The sequence below is a fragment of the Microcaecilia unicolor genome, chromosome 4 (assembly GCF_901765095.1).
Source record: "Microcaecilia unicolor chromosome 4, aMicUni1.1, whole genome shotgun sequence".
Taxonomy (NCBI): domain Eukaryota; kingdom Metazoa; phylum Chordata; class Amphibia; order Gymnophiona; family Siphonopidae; genus Microcaecilia; species Microcaecilia unicolor.
Genome location: NC_044034.1, coordinates 346,487,079 through 346,506,034, shown reverse-complemented (window position 1 = coordinate 346,506,034; position 18,956 = coordinate 346,487,079). Strand labels below are relative to the sequence as shown.

At 44.8% G+C, this 18,956-nt stretch overlaps 1 protein-coding gene across 1 annotated transcript in view; it reads right to left on the bottom strand.

Moving 5' to 3' along the window:
* MORC3 (MORC family CW-type zinc finger 3) overlaps positions 1-18,956 on the bottom strand; it is a 192,008-nt gene that overhangs the window by 116,128 nt on the left and 56,924 nt on the right. The window contains exons 4-5 of the mRNA XM_030202213.1: positions 13,458-13,672; positions 12,917-13,064 (exon numbers count right to left, since the gene is read on the bottom strand). Coding sequence (XP_030058073.1) covers positions 12,917-13,064; positions 13,458-13,672 — 363 coding nt within the window. The remainder of the gene's footprint in view (positions 1-12,916; positions 13,065-13,457; positions 13,673-18,956) is intronic.

Sequence of the window (18,956 nt, the reverse complement as noted above, 5' to 3'; positions counted from 1 at the left end):
AGGTTGGCCCCTACAGTAAGTAGATAAGTGTTCTTATGCTGGGTGAGAAGATAAGCACATAAGCGTTGCCATACTGGGGCAGACGAAGGTCCATCAAGCCCAGTATCCTGTTTCCAACAGTAGCCAATCCAGGTCACAAATACCTGGCAAGATCCCAAAACAGTACATTTTATGCTGCTCATCCTAGAAACAAGGACTGGATTTTCCCAAGTCCATTTTAATAAAGGAGTATAGTCTTTTCTTTTAGGAAGATATCCAAACCTTTTCTAAAACCTGCTAACTGCTTTTACCACAATTTCAGAGTTTAATTACATGTTGAGTGAAGAAATATTTTCTCTGATTTGTTTTAAATTTACTACTCTGGGAGATCACGTGATGCACGGCTAGAAGGTGGCTGTCGTCGTGCAGAGCTCCCTCCCTGCCCGAATTGTTACAGCGATAAACCGCGGCGACGAAAGCAGTGATTCACCCGAAATACAGGGGAAACACCTAGCTAACCTTGGCGCTGGAAGAGCGCGAGCAGGATAAGACGGATGGCAGCGAAATCGGGGAAGAAAGAGGGGACGAGAAGCCGGATCCCCGAATCCAAGATGGCGGACGCAAGGAGCGGGAGTCCTCCGACGGTGAGCTCCGCGTGGGCTGCAGAGGTAGCTGCAGAGGTATCCTTAATGCTAGAGGCTTCCGTAGACCTGAAGCTACAAAGGATCACAGACCAACTGCAGGGAATAGATGAGAAGTTGGGTGGCATCCAGACAGAGTTCGCCCAATATAAACAGAGATTATCAGATGTAGAAGATTGTGTGCAGCGACGGGAACAGTCAGATAAAACGCTGAAACAAAAGGTGGAACGCCTAGAGGCTAAATTGGAAGATCTTGAGAACAGAGCTCGGAGAAGTAATATCAGAATGATAGGTCTTCCCGAAAGTATCAAAGAAGTAGACCTGAGATCTGTATTGGAATCTTGGCTTCCCACTGCACTTAATTTGACATTGGCAACGGGCCCGCTACGTGTGGAGCGCGCCCACAGGCTGGGCACCCTGAAAAAAGAAGATCAGAGGCCCAGAGTGGTGATATTTAAAGTGCTTAATTTTGCACATAAGCAGGAAATATTTCGTGCGCTCAGAAAAGTGGAGCAGCTGAAATATGAGAACTCTGTGGTGCGTTGTTTCCAGGATTACTCCATGGCGGTATCTCAACAGCGGAGGGCATATCGAGATGTGTGCCAACTTTTATTCACAAAAAAGATCCAATTCGCTCTACTTTATCCTGCCCGGCTGAAGGTTTGGTACAGAGGGTCCCAACAATTCTTCAATACGGTGGAGGAGGCGTTGAAATTTGCGCAGCAGGCTGTGAGGGCTGAGGGACCGGCATGAGGGATCCGGCCTAGTTGACAAATGCTTTTGAAATTTAATGAGCCCACATGTTTTGACTGCCTGGCGTTTGTCTGGAGTTAAGTGTCTCTGGACATATACTTCAGAAGGACTTTATTACACTATGTGATATAATGCGATGCCATTTGTATTATGTTTTATGAGGCCTACAAGAGGGGGTCTGGATGAGTGAATATTCTGTTCATATGAATACCTGAGCAAAATTCGGGTGAGAGGATAATGGGGATACGAGAGGTGTGACTGACAATGAAGCATGCATAGGAAGGGGGGGGAGCTCGCGTGATTGGGCTTCTTTTTAGGAGCTATGCTGGGTTACACAGGGGATAGACAAGGGGTTGGGAGGGGGAGGGAGGGGTTGTGGAGATATTTGAGAGGAACTGGAAAGAAGTATGATTGGAATGGATGGTCAAGGGGGGGAGGCTCAAGGGCTGGGGGGCCTTCTCTCTCATTATTCGATAAATCTAACATTGTTATTCAAATATATGATTACTGGACTCATGAGTTCACTTAAAATAGTTTCGTGGAATGTGGGGGGTGTTTCCTCCCCTATTAAACGAACTAAAGTTTTGCAGGAACTACAGAGACAGAAGGCCGATGTGGCTTTGCTTCAGGAGACACATCTCTCCTCCGGAGAACATGCTAAATTTAAAAGAGGATGGGTGGGATCTTTGGTAGAAGCCCCGGCGGTGGGTCGGAAGGCAGGGGTGCTGATTCTCTTTCGGAGAGGCATCCCGCTTCGGATCAGCTCCGTCTGGGCCGACCCGGAGGGTAGGTGGGTTTTGACCAAGGTGGAAGTTAATGGCCGCCCTTTAATTTTATGCAATGTCTATGCCCCCAATGTGTTTAATGAAAAATTTTTCCAGGATCTGATCAGGAGGCTGTCTCCTCACGTGGAGGGAGAATTGATTGTGGGTGGAGACTTTAACTTGGTATGTGACTCTCTCATGGATCGTTCCACCTCAGCTTGCCAGAATCCGGGGGGGAGTCGTAAAGCGTTGTCCTCTTTTTGTAAAGCCCTGGCACTAGTAGATGTATGGCGGATGTTACATTCGTCTGAAAGGGATTATACCCATCTCTCAAGGGCACATGGTTCTCAGTCCCGCTTAGATTATTTGTTTGTCTCAAATTCTTTATTTTCTAAGGTGCGGAAGGCGGAGATTGGCCCATATGCAGTTTCTGATCATGCTTTGATATGGTTAACACTGGAAGATCGGTTAAAGGGCCGGGGTAATTGGATGTGGAGATATCCCTTGGAGTTGGTAAGAGATCCGAGATTTCAGAGACACTTATTGGACAAATGGGAGGATTATGTTTATCATAATGGTGCTCATGTTGATCAACCAGCTCTGTTTTGGGAAACAGCAAAGGTTGTGTTAAGGGGAGATATTATTTCTTATTCTACACATAAGAAGAGAATGAGGGACAGGGAAATTGTTCGTCTGGGAGGCTTGGTCCAGAAGCTACGGAGAAAATATGGACACTCACCCACGGCCTCATGTAGAGGGGCTTTATTGGAGGCGCAGAAAGAATTAAACGAGCTCTTACACCAGCGGGCGACCAAGACCCAGTTGTATTATAAATACCGTCTGTTCCAGTATGGTAATAAGGCGGGAAACATGTTGGCTAGGATGGTTCGTAGGAAAGAGGGGATCAACCGGGTCTCACAATTAAAAGCTGGGGACGGGAGGATGGTGAGAGAGGATGGGGATATTGCGGACACCTTTGGTAAGTTTTATGAGGTGTTGTATGCCTCAGATCGAGACGAAGTATTGGATAGCAATTTGTATTTGGATAATTTGGTTTTGCCTGGCCTCTCGGATAGGCAGAGGGAATGTTTGAATGCACCATTTACAGAGGGGGACCTGATGTTGGCTCTACAGCAGAGTACTTCCCACAAAGCTCCTGGACCTGACGGTTATAGAGTAGAATTTTACAAACAATTTTATGACCAGATTCAGGGGCCCTTATTGACTTTATTTAATTCAATGGTGTCAACGCGGACGTGCCCGGGCACATTCCGGGAGGCCCAGATTGTTGTGATACCTAAAGAGGGGAAGAATGTGGTGGACCCTGCATCTTACAGACCCATTTCTTTAATTAATGTGGATGCGAAGTTATATGCCAAAATCTTAGCCAATCGATTAGCCTTAGTTTTACCGTCCCTGGTTGAAGAGTCCCAGGTGGGGTTTGTAAGGGGGAGGACGGCCGTGAAAAATGTTCGATCTTTGTTGACCTCTCTAGAAGTTGTAGCACGGAGACGCCTTCCGTCGCTTTTAGTTAGTTTTGACGCGGAAAAGGCGTTTGACCGGGTCAGCTGGTCGTATTTGTTTGCTGTCTTACGTACTTACGGTTTTGGGGGTTTTTTCCTAGAGGCTATCAAGGTCCTATACTCGGAGCCGGGTGCTTATGTGTGGGTGAATGGAGAACGTTCGAGATCTTTCCGGATTCATAGAGGGACGAGGCAGGGGTGTCCCTTGTCTCCGCTTTTGTTCATCTTGTCCCTGGATCCTCTGCTCCGGGAGGTGACGCACCACCCGGAGATTAGAGGTGTACAGATAGGAGATTCTGAATTCCTGCTCTCTGCTTTTGCAGATGATTTGCTAGTACATCTCACAGAACCGCGCTCTTCTTTGCCGGCTCTCTTAGAACTATTTGCGGAATATGGAGATTTTGCGGGGTTCCGCCTCAATTATAGTAAATCAATGGCGTTATCCTCGATGGAAGACTTAAGGCGGGCATGGGGAGAGGAATTCCCTCTTAGGTGGGCGCCGGGGTCTTTTAAGTATCTTGGCCTACATATTTCGATGAAAGTCTCAGAATTGTATAACTTGAACGTTTCTAGATTGTTGAGAGCCACAACGGAGAGGCTGCGTGCTTGGCAGCATTTGCCATTATCTCTTAGTGGGCGGATTCAGTTATTCAGAATGGTGGAGTTCCCTAGATGGTTATACTTATTACATATGTTGCCCGTCTATTTGAAAACAAGAGATTTGACCCTGTTGACCAAGATGGTTAGGCGTTTCTGTTGGGGAGGTAAGAAGGCAAAGCTGCCATTACAGCTGCTGCAGGGGGCTTGGAGGGAAGGAGGCTTGGGGCTCCCGGATTTGAGGAGGTATAATTGGGCTTGCCTCCTGAGGTATCTCGGAGATTGGTTTTTGGCGCGAGATGATTACACTTGGAGGAAGTTGGAAAGCCAATATTACGCACCGTGCCATTTTCATTTTCTTTTGCAGGCTCCCAGTAAGTCACTTCCTCCTGATTTGCGTTCCAGTATATTAGTGTCCCCTCTGAGAGCGCTTTGGAGAGATATGATGCGGATGTTTGGCCTGAGTAGATACACCTCAGATCTTCTCCCTATTCAGGGTAACCTGCTGTTTAAGCCGGGTTTGGAGAATGCGGTTTTTCGGATTTGGGCGAGACAGGGGATAAGTCGGTTGGAGCATGTGTTGAGTAGACAAGGTTGCATGTTGAACCTAGGAGCATTGGGACTGGGGTATGATATGAGAGGTGTTTTTGCCTATGCCCAGTTAAAACATTATGTGGACTCCCTGGAGACGGAGGCTCTGGGAGCTGGACACTGTCGCCTTTTGAGGCAGTTTTTCCATTCGGTACAAAGTGAACGTCTTTCCATTTCAGGGCTGTGTAGAGCGTTAGGAAAGTTTTTGGCGCCCAAGGATCGGGAGAATATTCGACAGAGATGGGCAGGAGATTTGGAGAAGCCAAATATTTCTTTGGATTTTGATGTTTTGACGGCCAGGATACGAAGTTTGACGGGAAACGCAGGGCTTAGAGAGTGCCAGTACCGTATTCTCCATAGGGCCTATTTAACGAAGGCTCAGATATTTAGGATGGGGGGAGTTGATACACCCTTATGTGGGAAGTGTGGGAGGGCTCCGGGCTCTTTTTTTCATTGTTTGTGGAGCTGCTATACAGTGAGACACTTTTGGGATTCCATTGCTCAATATCTGGCGAATCTCTTGGATTTGAGAATCATGTGCTCTCCGTTGGGAATTTTGTTAGACAAACATGAAGCATTTCTTTTGCAGAAGGGATCGGCCCGCCAGTTGGTTCGGAAGGCCTTTTTGCTTGGTAAGAGGCTGGTGATGAGCCAATGGGTGGCAGAGACCCCCCCGGATTTCTGGCATTGGCGTAACAAGTTACACGAATTTATGTTGTTCGAGAGAAGAGGGGTGGGAGGCTCCCCTGGGCGGCTGCGACGATTCTTGGAAGTTTGGGGGCCATATATTCACAGTCTGTCTCCTAAAGGGCGCAGTTTAGTGGTGAACTCGCTTTAGACATATACTGAACTCAGACCATCCTCTATGATAATAAATTGGAAGTCTGAATATCTCTCAACAAGGGGTGGGGGGGAGAGGGAGGGGGGAGGGAGGGATACTACTGTTTGATTTACAGTTCAGCACCCTTTTTGTGTTTGGTAATATTCTGTCCCTCACGAACATTTCAAGAATGGTGGATTTTGATGTGGAATGGGAGAACATATAAGTTTTTTCAAATATATTAGGTTAGAAGGTTGACAGGGAGGGAGGGAAATGTTTTATTAAAACATCAAAGATAATTGTTACTTGTATAATATCAGTAAAAGTTGCTGAAATATGAATATAAAGTATAATCGAGGGAGGGGGGATAGAAATATTGAAAGTATGATGACTGCAAGCAGAGGGGTATATCTGTTATGTTGCCACCGCGCATGTTGCAATGTTGTTTTGATATTAATGTGTGAAGGTGGATTTACATTTTGGTTTAATTTTGTTGTCTTTTGATTCATCAATAAAAACCGTTGAAACATAAATTTACTACTCTGTACCTTCATTGTATGCCCCCCTAGTCCTAGTATTTTTGGAAAGAATAAACAAGTGATTCGTCTATTCATTCCACTCCACTCATTATTTTCTATATCTCATTATAACTCAACATAGCCATCTTTTCTCCAAGCTGAAGAGCCCTAACCGCTTTTAGCCATTCCTCATAAGGAAGTCGTCCCGTCCCCTTTATCATTTTCATCGCCCTTTTCTGTACCTTTTCTAATTCAACTGTATCTGTTTTGAGATGCGGTGACTAGAATTACACACAATATTCGAGGTGAGGCCGTAACATGGAGCGATACAAAGACATTATAACATCCTCATTTGTGTTTTTCATTCCTTTCCTAATCATACTTAACATTCTATTTGCTTTCTTTGCCGCCACACACTGAGCAGAGGGCTTCAAAGTATTATTAACGATAACACCTACATCCTTTTCCTAGTTGGTGACTCCTAATGTGGAACCTTGATCATGTAACTATAGTTCGGGTTCCTCTTTCCCACATGCACTTGTGCACATTAATCATCATCTGTCATTTGGATACCTAGTCTCCCAGTCTCGTTAAGGTCCTCTTGCAATTTTTCACAATCCTCTTGTGACTTAACAACTTTGAATAACTTTGCGTCATCAGCAAATTTAATTACCTCACTAGTGAATCCCATATCTAGATCATTTATAAATGTTAAAAAAACAGCGGTCCCAGTACAGACCCCCTGTGGAAACCCCACTATCTACTCTTCTTCATTGAGAATTCTGACCATTTAACCCTACTCTGTTTTCTATCTTCTAACCAGTTTTTAATACGCAATTGTTCTTTCCAATTTCCACTGGAGTCTTTCATGAGGTACTTTGTCAAATGCCTTTTGAAAATCCAGATACATACCGTAGTATCGACCGGCTCACCTTTATCCACGTTTGTTCACCCCTTCAAAGAAAGGTAGTAGATTGATGAGGCAAGACTTCCCTTCACTAAATCCATGTTGGCTTTTGTCTCATTAATCCATGCTTATATATACGCTATATAGTTTTGTACTTCATAATAGTCGTTACCATTTTGCCAGGCACCAACGTCAGGCTCACCGGTCTGTAATTTCCCAGATCACCTCTGGAACCCTTTTTAAAAATCAGTGTTACATTGGTCACCCTCCAATCTTCCGGTACCTTCCGGTGATTTTAAAGATAAATTACATATTATTAACAGTAATTCTGCAATTTCATTTTTCAATTTTATCAATACTCTGGGATGTGTACCATCTGGTCCTAGTGATTTGCTACTCTTCAATTTGTCAAATTGCCTTATTACATCTTCCAGGTTTACAGAGATTTGATTCAGTTTCTCTGACTCATCAGCTTTGAATACCATTTCTGGCACTGGTATTCTCTCCCATATCTTCCTCGGTAAAGACTGAAGCAAAGAATTCATTTAATCTCTCCGCTATGGTCTTGTCTTCTCTGAGTGCCTCTTTTACCCCTCAGTCAACTGAGGTGTAACTGATTTTATTTTTTTATTTTTGTTACATTTGTACACCGCGCTTTTCCCACTCATGGCAGGTTCAATGCGGCTTACATATTGTATACAGGTACTTATTTGATTCTTTTGTCGGCTTCTTGCTTTTAATATACCTTAAAACATTTTTACTATATGTTCTTGCCTCCAACACAATCTTTTTTCAAAGTCTCTCTTTGCCTTTCTTATCAGTGCTTTGCATTTGACTTGCCATTTCTTGTGCCGTTTCCTATTATTTTCAGTTGCATCTTTCTTCCATATTTTGAAGGATGTTCTTTTAGCTCTAATAGCTTCCTTCACCTCACTTTTTAACCATGCCAGCTATCTCTGGTCTTCCTTCCTCCTTTTTTAATACATGGAATATATTTGGACTGGGCTTCCAGGATGGTATTTATGAACAGCATCCATGCCTAATGTAAATTTTGACCTTTGCAGCTGCTCTAAGTTTTTCTTTCACCGTTCTAATTTTATCACAGTCTCCTTTTTGAAAGTTAAATGCTAACGTTTTGGATTTCCTGTATGTACTCGCTCCAGAGTTTATGTCAAATCTAATCATGTTATGATCATTTATCAAGTGGCCCCAGCACCATTACCTCCTGCACCAGATCATGTGCTCCTCTAAGGACTAGTCTAGAATTGTTCCCCCCCTCTTGTTGGCTCCTCAACCAGCTGCTCCACAAAGCAGTCCTTGATTTCAACAAGGAACTCTACCTCTCTAGCATGCCCTGATGATGTTACATTTACCCAGTCAATATTGGGTAATTGAAATCCCATTATTATGTTCCCCAGTTTGTTTGCCTCCCTGATTTCTGATAACATTTCTACATCTGTTTGTTCTTCCTGGCCAAGTGGACGGTAGTACACTATCACTATCCTTTTCCTCTTTACACATAGCATTTCAATCCATAGGTATTCCAAGATATGTTTTGTGCTCTGCAGAATTTTTAGTTTATTCAATTCAAGGCCCTCCTTAACATATAATGCTACCCCTCCAACAATTTGATCCACCCTATCACTGCGATGTAATTTGTCTCCTGGTATGAGAAAATTTACTTTTTATATAATTTCGTTTTGCACATTTCCACACGCCACAAAATGGAACATTCCATTGATCCTTCTGATTCTTTAATGGTACTTTACATTTTATACCCAAATGCTAACACCTGACAATTTAATAATTACTTGATATTCCCCAAATATAGATGAAAGTGCTATACCGCAAATGCATTCTTCTCAGCTGTACTATCTCATAATGTAGTTCCATTTGTCTCCCTTTATCTTTCATTTAACTATTATTTATTACATGTTTATGCTTTATAAACCCCTCAAAGCTATTTTCCCTAGGTTAGTATATCAAATTTTAATAAACCCAAAACCTGAGTGTTTATGTGGCCTACATTATTACAACATAAGGATTCAGAAACAGAATGTAATCTAAGGCATAAGGAGAAATTATGTCTTACCCGATATTATTTTCTTTAGTCAGCGACACTGTTCTGAACCAATGGGTGCTTATCTCTTCCTACCAGAAGGTAGAGGTAGGGAAAACTGAATTTTGCCAGTAACATCACTAGCATAAGCAGAGATGCTCCCTAGAACAATCCAGTATGCATCTGCCCAAGCAGCAGATGGTCCCTTTGTAACGCACCCATGCCCTATCAACCACTGCTACTGCAATGATAATCAAGCAAGAAAAACACCACAGGGTGGCACTCGCTACCCTGCATATACCAGGATATAGACTGTTTAGTATAAAGCTGTCTGGTTTTGTAGATCAGCCAGCTTTGTATATATAACGTATTCCCTTATCTATGATCTATAGCTATAACCTGTGTCTTCTTGGCTTTCTCAGGGCCAAGTTAACAGACAAGTTTGCTTGGCCTAAAATAATAGGCCATAAACTTTAAAACCTTTGTATTTCAAACAGACTATGAATTAACACAGAGACATTTTCAGCGAAGGACAAGTATGAGTGATAAGTATTCGAGGGAAGGAGGTTACAAAGGGCAAATGATGAATAGTTGAGAAAAATACCAAAGAAATAGAATTATGTGAAAGTGATCTTAGAGGTCAGAGTTGAAGAATACCAGATAAGTAAGAGAGAAAATATAAGGCATTAAGTATTTGGACAAAATTAGGCTTCAGTAATCTGACAAGCACAATTTGTGGCAGTCAGGTTTTGTTAAGCTTCCAAAAGAAACACAGAGAGAGAGAGATTTTATTTTCCTTATACTAAAATTTGGACTGATATAAATAAGAATTCAATTTTCTGTAACACTGGGATAAAAGAATTTTTATTGTAACCATTTATTTACTCCAATAAATTTTAGCATTATTATAAGAGAGAAAAACTAATCTCAAAGAGTGTTTCCTTTGACGTGACAGAAGGGCATTCTTTCAGTCTTCTGTTTTGGTTAGCTTCCCTTTAGAGGCAAGAGGGTTGCTTAATTGTTAATACAAGACATATCATGGGAACTCATATGGCTGACAATCACAAAATGATTTTTTTTTTTTTTTTTTTTTTTTTGAAGCAGTGAAAAGGAAGCACAGAGCACGCCCAGAACCCCAGGTCGAGATTTTCCAAGGGCAGGACTTCAGAACAGTGTCACTGACTAAAGAAAATTATTAGGTAAGAATTTCTCCTTTCTTAATAACAGCTCCACTTTTCTAAACCAATGGGATGTACCGAAGCACATTTATTGGGCGAGGGAAGTCAAGGCCCCTGAATGACAGCTCTGCCAAAGTCCGAGCAGGCTCTGGTCAGCATGTACAATATGTAGTGCTTAGCAAATGAATGAAGCAACGACCAAGCAACCGCCCTGCAGATCTCTTCAGGGGGTACTGCACAGGAAGAGGCCTGAGCCCTAGTAGAGTGTGCCCGAGGCACTGAACAAGTTTTGCCGATGTAAGCGGACTCAATAGCCACCTTAATCTAGCTCACAATGGAGGCCTTCGAGGCTGCCAGGCTCTTCTGAAAGCAGTGGAAAAATACAAAGAGGTGGTCTGAGAGACTAAACTCATTCTTCTCCTAGAGGTAACACAGTAAATAATGGCAGATAAAGAGAAGATACTTACCTTTAGCAGGTATTCTCAGAGGACAGCAGGCTAACTGTTCTCACATGTGGGGGTTCACGTCCATGTTGGCCCAGGAATCTGCATTTTGCAAGCAAAATATAAAAAAAAGTTTTGCCAGAGTCTTGTGGCACGCGTGCAGCGTGCACCGCGCATGCGCGGCCTGATTTCCCACCCACTCGTGTGAACACGTTCCTCAGTTAGATCAAAGCAAAAAAGAAACAAATAACTCCAAAGGGGAGGTGGGCAGGTTTGTGAGAACAATCAGCCTCCTGTCCTCGGAGAATACCTGCTACAGGTAAGTATCTTCGCTTTCTCCGAGGACAAGCAGGCTGCTTGTTCTCACATGTGGGGTATCCCTAGCAACCAGGCTCACTCAAAACAACGAACATTGGTCGATTGGGCCTCACAACAGCGAGGACATAAGATTGATCTGAAACCATAAACAACTGAGAGTGCAGTCTAGAAGAGAACAAAAATGGGTCTAGGGGGTGGAGGAGTCCAAACGCCACCACACACAAAATGTGCAGTGTCAGCTGATTTCACTCTTAATCATGTTTAAATCCCTAAATAGTGTTTCGTGTCCTCCACCTATTGGACCACCAACTGGCACTTTTACCTTTACGTTCATAGGTACCATTGCCTTCATTTCTTTGAAGGGGTGAACAAACGTGGATAATAGAGAGCCAGTTGATAATGTGTATCTGGATTTTCAAAAAGCATTTGACAAAATACCTCATGAAAGACTCCAGAGAGTCATGGGATAGGAGGTAGTGTTCTACTGTGGATTAAAAACAGGTTAAAAGATAGAAAACAGAGAGTAGGGTTAAATGGTCAGTATTCTCAATGGAGAAGGGCAGATAGTGGGGTTCCCCAGGGGTCTGTGCTAGGACTGCTGCTTTTTAACATTTATAAATGATCTAGAGATGGGAATAAATAGTGAAATAATTAAATTTGCTGATAACACAAAGTTACTCAAAGTTGTTAAATCGCAAGAGGCCTGTGAAAAATTAAAAGAGGACCTTACGAGACTAGGCATCCAAATGGCAAATGACGTTTAATGTGAGCAAGTGCAAAGTGATGCATGTGGGAAAGAGGAACCCGAACTATAGCTATGTGATACAAGGTTCCACATTAGGCGTCACCGACCAGGAAAGGGACTAGGTGTCATCGTAGATACGTTGAAAGCCTCTGCTCAGTATGCGGTGGCAGTGGCTAAGAAAGCAAACAGAATGTTAGGTATTATTAGGAAAGGAATGGAAAACAAAAATAAGGATGTTATAATGCCTTTGTATCGCTCCACGGTGCGACTGCATCTCGAATACTGTGAGCAATTCTGGTCACCGCACCTCAAAAAAGATACAGAGGAATCAGAAAAGGTACAGAGAAGGGCGACAAAAATGATACAGAGGAATCAGAAAAGGTACAGAGAAGGGCGACAAAAATGATAAAGGGGATGGGACGACTTCCCTTCCCTATAAGGAAAGGCTAAAGTGGCTAGGGCTCTTCAGCTGTGGGGAGATATGATAGAGGTCTATAAAATAATGAGTGGAGTGGAATGGGTAGATGTGAATCGCAATGAAGCTACAAAGTAGTAAATTTAAAACAAAATCGGAGAAAATATTTCTTCACTCAATGTGTAATTAAACTCTGGAATTCATTGCCAGAGAGTGTAGTAAAAGCAGTTAGCTTAGCGGAGTTTAAAAAAAGGTTTGGATCGCTCCCTAAAAGAAAAGTCCATAAGCCATTATTAAGATGGGGAAAATCCACTGCTTATTACCAGGATAAGCAGTATAAAATGTGTTGTACTGTTTTGGGATCTTGCCAGGTACTTGTAACCTAGATTGGCCACTGTTGGAAACAAGATGCTGGGCTTGATGAACCTTTGGTCTGTTCCAGTATGGCAACACATTGTCCTTATGTTCACCTGCTGATAGCAAGGGATAACATTCATTGGTTCAGAACAGTGGAGATGACGCTAAGAAATGACACTTAAAATTAGCAACAACAAATCTGCAAAAAAATATCCAAAATGGAAAATACTATCCCAGCAAATCTGTTATTTTACAGTATCAGTCTTCTATTATTGGGAGTAAGACATGGTATTTCATTATCCTCTTACCATCTAAGATTCCACAGGATGATCCTAGTTCCTTTTTTCCCAATAATGGCATCCAATTCTGCCAGTAAATCTTTTTCTGTTGAAAACAATGAATGCTTCAGGATTGCATTCAAATTGGCTGCCGAATCTGTACTCTTAACCAGGTGACGTTAAGATGAGAGTCAAGGATTAAAAATAAAATCTTGATAAAGAAGATGGTATTTTCTTGGGAAAGGCAAGTTGAAGCAGTTAACATATGAGAAGTTAAGAGATCCACATGAAGGTCTCCCAAAGCAGAAGTATTAATCCCTTTTGATTACTTAACTTTATTCTGTAGTCATGAAACCTAGTACCTTAGAAGAGCTGAGTCGTTTCTTTTTAAGCACACGCATACCCCTCAAAGTGGTTTAAAGATATATAGACATGCATAACAGTATACTGAGTTCTGTAAAGGGGAGAGGTAAGGGGGGGGGGGGGGGTTAAATTTTCATCTACATGCATACAAAAATTACAATGTTCTGGTACACATTTTTAGAACGTACATGAACACTGAAAAGGATATGTTGTCTGTTGAAGGCTATGATTGGAACAATCACATGTTCTGCCTTAATTCGCTCCAAATAAGTCTGAGATAGCATCCCCACACTCATGCCAGTTTCACTTTTCGTGAAAACGATTGCATCTTTTCCTAGGCGCATGGATCCAGATTTAAACCCATTTCCATACAGCCCCACTGGAACACGACCACTTACAGTGACTTTGTCACTGAAGCCAAAGCTGAAAACAAAACATTATGAAGGCATTGCAATATCAAAACCACCATATGCTACAAAAAATAAGTCTTGAGAGCTTGATTAGAATTGTGGGGAAAATATAGCCAGATATGCACATTCTCAGGTACTAAACAATTGCAAAGAAGCTTTGATGATGCCTGATACTACAATGAGCTTTCGCTTCACTTACATTTCAGCAAACTGTTGAACTTTGTTAAAGGATTAGAATTATTTTTGTGCTATGTAAAGCAGAACATGCATGTTTTGTCTACAAATAGGAATAGAGAAGATACTTACCTGTAGCAGGTATTCTCCGAGGACAGCAAGCAAGCAAAATAATAAAGTCTTTCCAGAGAGTTCCTTCGCGCATGCGCGAACGACTTCCCGCCCGCCGCATGAGCGTGCCTCTTCGGTTTAATCAAAAAGCATAAAAACAACAACTCCTCCAAAGGTGAGGAGGGCGGGATTGTGAGAACAATCAGCCTGCTGTCCTCGGAGAATACCTGCTACAGGTATCTTTGCTTTTTCCGAGGACAAGCAGGCTACTTGTTCTCACATGTGGGGTATCCCTAGCAACCAGGCTCACTCAAAACAATGAACATTGGTCAATTGGGCCTCGCAACGGTGAGGACATAACTTAGATTGACCTGAAACCAAAATCAGCTAACAGAGTACAGCCCGGAACAGAATCAAAATAGGTCTAGGGGGGTGGAGTTGGATTCTAAACCCCGAACAGATTCTGCAGCACCAACTGCCCAAACCGACTGTCGCGTCGGGTATCTTGCTGAAGGCAGTAGTGAGATGTGAATGTGTGGACTGATGACCATGTTGCAGCCTTGCAAATCTCTTCAATGGAGGCTGACTTTAAGTGGGCCACTGACGCAGCCATGGCTCTAACATTATGAGCCGTGACATGACCCTGTAGAGTCAGCCCAACTTAGGCATAAGTGAAGAAAATGCAATCTGCTAACCAATTAGAAATTGTGCGTTTTCCAATGGCGACTCCCCTCCTGTTGGGGTCGAAAGAAACAAACTGGGCAGACTGTCTGAAAGGTTTTGTCCGCTCCACGTTAAAGGCCAATGCTCTCTTGCAGTCCAAGGTATGTAAACTGCTTTCGCCAGGGCGGGTATGAGGACGGGGGAAAAATGCTGGCAAGACAATTGACTGGTTCAGATGGAACTCCGACACCACCTTTGGCAGGAACTTAGGGTGCATGCAAAGGACTACTCTGCTGTGATGAAACTTGATATAAGGGCCTGAAGCTCACTGACCCTACAAGCTGAAGTAACAGCCACCAAGAAAATGACCTTCCAGGTCAAATATTTCAGATGGCAGGAATTCAGTGGCTCAAAAGGAGCTTTCATCAGCTGGGTGAGAACGACGTTGAGATCCCATGACACTGGTGGAGCTTTGACCGGGGGTTTTTGACAAAAGCAAACCTCTCATGAATCGAACAACTAAAGGCTGTCCAGAGATAGGCTGACCTTCTACACAGCGATAAGCACTAAGGTGAACTCTTATGGAGTTGGTCTTGAGACCAGATTCTGACAAGTGTAGAAGGTATTCAAGCATATTCAAGCAGGGTCTGTGTAGGACAAGAAAGAGGATATAGGGCCTTGCTGTCACACCAGACGGCAAACCTCCTCCATTTGAAAGAGTAACACCTCTTGGTGGAATCTTTCCTGGAAGCAAGCAAGACTCAAGAGACACCCTCTGAAAGACCCAAGGAGGTAAATTCTAAACTCTCAACATCCAGGCCGTGACAGCCAGGGACTGGAGGCTAGGATGTAGAAGCGACCCCTCGTTCTGAGTGATGAGGGTTGGAAAACATTCCAATCTCCACGGTTCCTCGGAAGACGAAGAGGGAACCAAATCTGACACGACCAAAAGGGAGCTATCAGAATCATGGTTCCGCAGTCTTGTTTGAGTTTCAGCAAAGTCTTCCCTATTAGAGGTATGGGAGGATACACATACAGAAGGCCTGATCCCCAATACAGGAGAAAGGCATCTGACGCTAGTCTGTCGTGGGCCTGAAGCCTGGAACAGAACTGAGGGACCTTGTGATTGATCCGAGTGGCTAAAAGATCCACTGAGGGGGTGCCCCACGCTCGGAAGATCCTGCGGACTACGTCCATGTTCAGTGACCACTCGTGAAGATGCATTACCCTGCTCAGTCTGTCGGGCAGACTGTTGTTTACGCCTGCCAGATAAGTGGCTTGGAAAAACATGCCGTGACAGCGTGCCCAAAGCCACATCTGGACGGCTTCCTGACACAGAGGACGAGATCTGGTGCCTCCCTGCTTATTGGTATAATACATTGCAACCTGATTGTCTGTCTGAATCAATATGACTTGGTTGGACAGCCAGTCTCTGAAAGCCTTTAGAGCATTCCAGATCGCTCACAATTCCAGGAGATTGATCTGAAGACCTTTTTCCTGAAAGGACCAAGCTCCTTGAGTGTGAAGCCCATCTACATGAGCTCCCCACCCCAGGAGGGACGCATCCGTCGTCAGCACTTTTTGGGGCTGAGTTTGGAATGGATGTCCCATGGTCAAATTAGGCTGAATCGTCCACCACTGCAAGGCATTTCGAAAGTCATGGAACAATTGGATCACATCCTCTAGACTTCCCGCAGTTTGATACCACTGGGAAGCTAGGGTCCATTGAGCTGATCTTATGTGCAGGCGTGCCATGGGAGCCACGTGAACTATGGAGGCCATGTGCCCCAGAAGTGTCAACATCTGCTGAGCTGAGATCTGTTGAGACGCTCAAACCAAGTACACTAGGGACAGGAAATTGTCTGCTCTCACCTCGGGAAGATAAGCTCGAGCTGTTTGTGTTCAACAGTGCTCCAATTAATTTCAATTTTTGAACTGGTTTGAGATGGGACTTGGAATAATTGATTACAAACCCCAGTAGTTCTAGCACCTGAATAGTTATTCGCATGGACTGTAGAGCGCCTGCCTCCAAGGTGCTCTTCACCAGCCAATCGTCAAGATAAGGGAACACATGCACTCCCCGTCTGCGTAGCGATGCTGCAACTACCATCAAGCACTTTGTGAACACTCTGGAAGCAGACACTAGACCAAAGGGCAGTACACAGTACTGAAAGTGCTGAGTTCCCAGCCGAAATCGAAGATACTTCCTGTGAGCTGGAAGTATCGAGATGTGAGTGGTGGAACGGGTTCAACCGCACTGGCCTTTAGAAGGGCGGAGAGTTCCTCTGCAAGTACCTGCTTGTGCTGGGAGCTGTACGAATGAGCTCCCGGTGGGCAATTTGGAGGTTTGGATTCCAGATTGAGGGTCTATCCTAACCGGACTATTTGAAGAACCCACTGGTCGGAGGCTATGAGAGGTCACCTTTGGTGAAAAAACATCAACCTCCCCCCTACCGGCAAGTCGTCCAGTATAGACACTTTTACTGAGGCTATGCTTAACTGGAGCCAGTCAAAAGCCCATCCCTTGCTTTTGCTGGGGAGCAGAGTGGGCTTTAGTCGCACGCTGTTGATGAGAACGAGCGCGCTGGGGCCTAGCCTGGGCAGGCTGCCGAGAAGCAGGAGTGTACCTACGCCTAGAGTATTAATAGGGAGCACTTCTCTTCCCTCCAAAAAACCTCCTAGATGAGGAGGCTGTAGCAGAAGGCGCCCGGTGGGAGAGAGAATCCATAGCATCATTATGCTTCTTAATCTGATTAACAAGATCCTCTACTTTCTCTCCAAAAAGATTGTTTCCCCCCCCCCCCCCCAAGGCAAGGAACATCCGCCATCCGCTGCTGGACAGAATGATTCTGGTCAGAGACACGCAGCCATGAGAGTCTGTGCATCACTATACCTTGAGCAGCGATTCTGGATGTCACGTCAAAAGGGTCAAAAGTACCCCTGGCCAGAAACTTGCGACACACCTTCTGCTGCCTGACCACCTGGCGAAAAAGCTCGGCCAACTCCGTAGGGAGTGCATCAACCAAGCTGGACAGTTGACTTATCGAGTGTATGCTCATGAAGAGCTGGTATGACTGGATCTTGGCAGCGAGCAAAGCGGCCTAATACACCTTTCTCCCAAAAGAGTCAAGAGTTCTAGCTTCTCTGCCTGGGGGCGCCGAAGCATAGTTTCTAGTAGTCCTAGCTCACTTGAGAGCGGAATCCACCACCATGGAATTGTGGGGTAATTGGGACCTCATCAATCCAGGTTCACCGTGGATTCGGTATTGGGACTCAGCTTTCTTGGGAACCATAGCGCCAGACAGAGGGGCGGACCAGTTTCTCATAAGGACTTCCTTCAGTACCATATGCAGAGGGACTGTCACAGCCTCTTTAGGTGGAGAAGAATAATCCAGGACTTCCAGCATGTCAGACCTGGGCTCATCCTCAACCTTCACAGGGAAGGGAATAGCCGTAGCCATTTCCCGGACAAAAGAGGAGAAAGACAGACTCTCTGGAGATAATCTTCTTTCCAGTGGAGGAGAAGGGTCAGAGGGAATCCCAAAGGACTCATCGGAAGAGAAGTACCTGGGATCTTCCTCTGATTTCCACGAGCGCTCCTACTCAGTGTCAGACACAACCTGTGTCAAGGTACTCTGACACTGGACCTGCCTCGACGCCGAGAAATGATGTCCTCTGTGGCGATGTAGAGAAGTTGACACCCAATCCGACTGCGGCGAAGCTCCCTCCACCAACATCAAAGGGGAGTCGACCTGGGTGGCAGGCGGCACCGGAGTCGGAGACCTCACCACAGGAGAAGGGCCAGTCAAAGTTACAGCAGATGGCACCGAAGGCGCAAGCACCCCCGATACAAAAGCTGATTGTCACAGTAAGCCTTCCAGAAGTTCTGGAAACAAGGTCCAGATACGCTTGTCAAGAGCCGCCATCGAAGGCTGTGGGGCCGGTGGAACAGGCAGTGTCAGAATCCATGGGGGCTAAGTAGATACCAGGCTGCTGAGAGACCAACCCATCGACACCTTCTGTACCGAAGGGGGAGCGGTCCCTCTCGGCGCTGATGCTCTCGACGCCCCGGAGCTCCCAGTACCGTGCGTCGAAGGAGAACGATAACGATGCTTCTTAGCCTTCGCTCGACGCCTGTCATCAAGACTCCTCGGTACCGATGAGGAGGACGTGGAATCCTCACTTCTTCTCGGGGCCGGGTCCGATGAAGGTCGGTCCCGGTGGGGGGGGGGGGGGGGCTGCATAACAGGAGGCCTCGAGACAGGTGGAGACCCACTCGACGACTCACTGCTCCCAGCGCGAGTTGGTCTCTCAGCAGCCATTACCTCTCTCCTCGATGTCAATGCTCC